The sequence below is a fragment of the Mesocricetus auratus genome, unplaced genomic scaffold (genome assembly GCF_017639785.1).
Source record: "Mesocricetus auratus isolate SY011 unplaced genomic scaffold, BCM_Maur_2.0 Super-Scaffold_100009, whole genome shotgun sequence".
In the NCBI taxonomy this organism is placed as follows: Eukaryota; Metazoa; Chordata; class Mammalia; order Rodentia; family Cricetidae; genus Mesocricetus; species Mesocricetus auratus.
Genome location: NW_024429193.1, coordinates 33,778,388 through 33,784,293, shown reverse-complemented (window position 1 = coordinate 33,784,293; position 5,906 = coordinate 33,778,388). Strand labels below are relative to the sequence as shown.

The 5,906-nt window shown below is 42.1% G+C and overlaps 1 protein-coding gene across 1 annotated transcript; it reads left to right on the top strand.

Annotated features, from left to right (window-relative positions):
* The first annotated feature begins 876 nt into the window (after positions 1-876).
* On the top strand, positions 877-2,719 carry Tram1l1 (translocation associated membrane protein 1 like 1). The gene has a single exon (XM_005077139.4). The coding sequence runs from the start codon at positions 983-985 to the stop codon at positions 2,075-2,077; it is 1,095 nt and encodes a 364-aa protein (XP_005077196.1). The 5' UTR covers positions 877-982; the 3' UTR covers positions 2,078-2,719.
* Positions 2,720-5,906: the final 3,187 nt, after the last annotated feature.

Here is a 5,906-nt window from a genome sequence, read left to right as displayed (position 1 = left end):
TAGCCAGCCAACTCCACAGCCATCATCGATCCAATAGAATACTTATTTTTGAAACTGCTGTGTTGTGGGTCTAGTGTTTCCCGTTATGACTGATTTAACAATGTGACAGGTAATACAACCCTGAAAAATACATGCTCCGCAGCCTTACATCTTGGCTAACTGGCATTTTCTAGATGTGCGATAAGGCATGATAGTAAGGAACTCTTGACTCAGTTTTTGTGTTACAGAGAGGGAGAAGGGAGAGGAGGGAAGTGGGAGGGAGAAAAGGAGAGAGAGAGAGAGAGAGAGAGAGAGAGAGAGAGAGAGATTGACAGAGACAGACAGAGAGACAGAGAGAGAGAGAGAGCGACAGAGATAGAGCGACAGAGAGAGAGAGAGAGAGACAGACAGAGAGACAGAGAGACAGACAGAGAGAGAGAGACAGAGAGAGAGACAGAGAGACAGAGAGAGAGAGAGACAGAGAGAGAGAGAGACAGAGACAGAGAGAGACAGAGAGACAGAGACTGAGACTGAGACTGAGACTGAGACTGAGACTGAGAGAGGAGTTCATTCCCTCAGCATCCAGTTCCTAAGTGAATGTGAGATTCCTAAGAGATCCATAGAGAGCACTAGGGAGCTCGCTGCTGTGATGCTAAAGCGATGATGCTGATTGGTGATGGTGATGACAATGACAACCGGATTTCCCTGGCTGGTTCTGACCAGTTCCTGGGAAGCCCCTCAGGCTCTGGCGGGTGGGAGGCGGCGATCGGCGTGACAAATCCGCGCTCGCACCCGGGCCTGCGGGGCAGGGGCGCGGCGCTCGATTTCCTTCCCTGCCTCCGCAGGCCCTGTGCGCATGCTCGGCCTACGCGGCCCCAGCCTTTGATTGATCGGTCGGCAGCGGCTGCGACCCTGGGAGGCTGACAGGCGGGGATGGGGAGCCCGGCGCTGGGAGCGGCGCAGTGAGCAGCGGCGGCCGGTGAGTACCGGTGAGTACCGCGGCATGGGGCTCCGCAAGAAGAACGCCAGGAACCCCCCGGTGTTGAGCCACGAATTCATGGTGCAGAACCACGCGGACATGGTCTCCTGCGTGGGCATGTTCTTCGTGCTGGGGCTTATGTTCGAGGGCACGGCCGAGATGTCGATTGTGTTCCTCACACTGCAGCATGGAGTCGTTGTTCCCGCGGAAGAGCTGCCTTCAGGGTCCAGGACCCTGTACCATTATGGGGTCAAAGATCTGGCCACAGTGTTCTTCTACATGCTGGTGGCCATCATTATCCACGCCACTGTTCAGGAGTATATTCTGGATAAGATCAGCAAGAGACTGCAGCTCACCAAAGGCAAACAAAACAAACTGAACGAGGCCGGGCAGCTGAGTGTGTTCTACATAGTGTCTGGTATCTGGGGCATGGCCATTCTGACCTCGGAGAACTGCCTGTCGGACCCCACTTTGCTGTGGAAGGTTCATCCCCACAACATGATGACATTTCAGATGAAATTTTTCTACATCTCACAGTTGGCTTACTGGTTTCATAGTTTTCCGGAGCTCTACTTCCAAAAAGTCAGGAAGCAAGACATCCCCGGTCAGCTCATTTACATTGGTCTCCACCTCTTCCACATTGGAGGGGCCTATCTCTTGTACTTGAACCACCTGGGCCTGCTGCTCCTGATGCTGCACTATTCCGTGGAGCTCCTCTCCAACATATGCAGCCTCTTCTACTTTGGTGATGAGCGGTACCAGAAAGGGTTGTCTCTGTGGCCTGTGGTGTTCATATGCGGGAGACTTGTGACATTGATTGTCTCGGTGGTCACAGTAGGTCTTCACCTGGCAGGGTCACACGCTCGGAGTGCTAATGCCCTCTCTGGAAATGTCAACGTGTTGGCCGCTAAAATCGCCGTTCTGTCTTCAAGTTGCAGTATCCAGGTGTACATAACGTGGACCTTGACTACTGTCTGGCTTCAGAGATGGTTAGAAGATGCGAGTCTTCAGTCCTCGGGGAGGAAGAGACGGTCCAGGTCAAGAAAAGGCACGGAAAATGGAGTTGAGAATCCGAATAAAATGGATTCTCCCCCAAAGAAGAAAGAGAAAGCTCAATGAGTTGCCAGTTAATTGGTTCTTACCTCCCAGGGAATCCACTCCTAACTATGTGGTGACTCTGTGCTAGAGATTTTCTGTTCTTTGGAGCAGGCTGCACTCTTTGAATATTGCTATTGTATTGTCTAATGTGTTTTTGAGGTTTTGGATCCTTCTGAGTGGCAAAAATTAAGACGAAGCCACTCATCCTTAAAATACTGTCAGAATAGTTAACAAACCAACGCCATTAACACCATATTTAGTTTAGAGTCTTACCTCAGCGATTTTCCAAATGACTTGTGGTGATGACTGCAGAATTGTGTGCATAAATAATAGTTTCCTGCTTCCAATGTTCTCTATGGCATTAACAAGACTGGTAGCAAAGTCATTTTCTTAATGTCTCTTACAGCATAAAGTGGAAAATCTGATAAAGGTGTAACTCAAATCAGTATTATGTAATTGTTGGGATTTTTATTGTTTTGAATTTACAACAGAGAAAATATTTGTCAAACCACCAAGATAATCATGCGTTCAATTTTATGAGTTGTGGTTGTCAGTGCTTACCCCTCCCCCATTAAAGAATCAAAGTATGAATAGATGACATTTGTGGAGGTACTGTAATCTATTGAATCAAATTACCTTTAATAAATATTATGGATTACTGAAGAAGTAAGCTTGTTCCTGTTTATTTTAAACACTTGTAAATGACAATTCATAAAATTAAATATCACTAAAAAACATACCTACTTCTTTAATTCAAAGTGGTACTTGTAGATTCATAAATATGGTAAAAGCAGTGTATCAGAAGGATATTATTTAATATGTGAACAATTTTTGAAATAACACGTTGTATATTAAACTATGTATACAGGTATGTGTGTATATATGTACAACTAATTATATCTGTGAAATATTTGATGCATTTAACTTCATTTGAAGATGAAGTGGCCAAATAGATTTATGAAAGGATTTTAAAATAGTGTTGCTATTTTAACTTTACTTCCATCCTTAATTGAAAAACATCTATATAGGGCAATCTTTGTTGGTTATGTATGTGTCCATATGTATATTGTTTGTATCTTTACAAAAGCCAATATGAACAATGGGCTGTGGGGGTAAATTCTTATGTCTGGCCTCAGTCCCTATGTTGATTTCATTTCCTTAGTGTTGGTGGTTTTGTCTTTTCAAGGGTATGGTATCTTACAGCATGCTGGGTTAGCGCTGTATGCTCCCTCCATCCCTTGTACTTCTGCAGTTTCTTCTCACATCTCTCATCTCTGCTTGTGATAGTCTCTTCTTAGGTCCGCTAATCATCCAGCTTTTCCAGAAAGTGAGCTTCCTAAAACTTTACACTTACCTGGCTGATCATAGACAGAGGAGCCAGAAAAACAATCTTTTTTACCCTGTCTTCCTTTAAAGGTAAGTAACAAAGATATCTTCCTTTCTGGATATAGTTGAGGATTTTCCTCATTCCTTTTTTTTCTCATTTGTCCAACTTGTGGTATTGGTAGTCCATGTTCTGAGGTCTTCTACATTTAACCAAATGTTGTGCAATTGTAAAGCCAAATTTCACCTTTTCATATGACTCAGAACTGTCTCTCCTATTCCTTATCTCTAAGGATCTAAATAAACTGCTACTTGTATTCCAACTCATGATAACAATTTTTTAGAAATAAAGCAGTGATTTGCACACAATCTGTGCAAATCTAAATGGAATCAATATAAGATCAAAGGACAACTTTTGTTTCGTATGACTGGTAGTGGTAAGCATTAACTAGAACTTAGCAATACATTTCATTAGGATCTGGGTTGAATTCCTTAAGATTCTCTTGGCTCTCTCCCTTTAAATTAACTTCCAGCATGGCAACCACTAACTCTCTATGCCTGGATTTATTTCTTCGGTGTCATGGCGAGAAGGAAGAGTGAACCTAAAATCACAAAGCACAGCTCTTTGGTGACGCTTTTGAAAAGGATATACGATGGGTGGATTGGCTTCAGCTGTGTCCTTGGTGGAAAAGGAAAACTACTTTCTAATAAACTATAAGTCCACAAGAAACGTCTCTGGGGAAAGATTCTAGATATATCTCTTAGTGAGTTCAGGAAGTAAATGTTTACCCATAAGTTTTAAAAGAAACATTACACACTTAATTAGATTCGTATGAACTGTTATGTCTGTCTTTAAAATATTCTCAAGAAAGTCATGATTCCAGGCACTGTTTAGGACAGCACTGGCATCAGTTAACCACACGGAATCTCAGATTTGTCATTAGAGGCTGCAAAAGTCTTAAGATGTGTCTGACAATTGAATCCAAAGGTTCTTCTCAGAGAGATTAGTTTCAGTGTTTCTGAAATTTTGTAACTTAAATTACACTATAAGATAAAGATGTCCTGGGATGGATTCCAAACACACTTCATGTTTAAATTATGGGACTATTAGAATTTGTTTGAAACTTTGTCTCATTGTCCTTAAATAATAAGGATGTATCGTTATGTTGTTAGGAACAAATGAGCTTTAGGTGATAGCTTTCTGTCCTTGGCAGTATAAGTCCATTTCAGTCCAGTAAGGAAACCGTAATCTTGGAAAACATCACTTCATTCGTCTTCCCATGTTTGTCTAATAGCATGAGAAGCATGCACAGCCACTGCCATCTATCTTTGGACTCCATTCAGGAAAATTGCAATTATCACATTAATAATTAAAAATCTTTTTCAGAGTAAAATTTTCTGATAGTCTTTTAATTTGGAGAGTAGTACAATTTAATCATTTACATCAGGTAAAAGGAGAATTTTACCAGTGCTTTCTACAGGAAATGCTGTATTGGCATAGATGTGTGTGTGTGTGTGTGTGTGTGTGTGTGTGTGTGTGTGTGTGTGTTGGCTGGACACACTTGTGTATATGTTGACTATATGTATGTCCTTGTTCTTGTGTGCTTCAGTGGGTCTGGAGGTCAAAGGACACAGTAGGTCCTCACTTTCTACCTTGTTTGAGACAGGGTCTCTATGGTTTTTTTTTGTTTGTTTGTTTTTTTTTTTGCTGCTGATGACCTTTGAGCTTCTAGAGATGCTCCTGGTCCACCTCTCACCTCAGGAACACTGGGATTGCAGACAGGATCTGTTGTACCTTGTTTTACTTGGGACTTGTAAATGATTTAGCCACTGCAGCATCTCTCCAGTCGTTATAGAACTCTTAGAGGAAAGTCTTCAGGGGAGGTATGCCCAAAAAGCATGTGAAGTAAGATGGGTCTTGGGTCCTTGCTTTATGTCAGAGGTTTTCTTCTAGTTGGGAGATAAGACATCTCTCAGAAGCATGGAGAGAAAGGGAGAGGGAAAGATATGGCTCGCCAGGTGGGTAGAAGAGACAACTTTCAACGAATAGATGGAGGCGATGGGCTTTTGTACCATCAGACCAGTGACAAGCAATGTCATACCCTCAGCTCCTGACATATTTTTTTCATTTAAACTTATCAATCAAGTTTACCATCTCCAAAGCATTACCTTCCACAACAGAACAGAATAGTACATGAAAATTTCCTACAATTATGTGCAATAATTGTCATAAATCCCTCCTACAAATTCAGAAAGACATTTTTAAAATATAAAATTGGAATCAGTCAATTGAAAGTCTAGATTTTGCCATTTAACTCTATATAAGAAAGCTGGTTTTAGCCACCGCTACATCTTTGGTGCTTCCAAGATTCAACTGGTGTGCAATACTCCAAACATTAGGATTCTGAAGTCATTCCCTATGCTGTCCTGTATGCTGTCAGCCGTCAGTATTGTGTTCTATGCTATAATATCATGTTACATATTCTATTTCCACATCTCTAAAGTATGTTGAAATGTCATTTGTGAG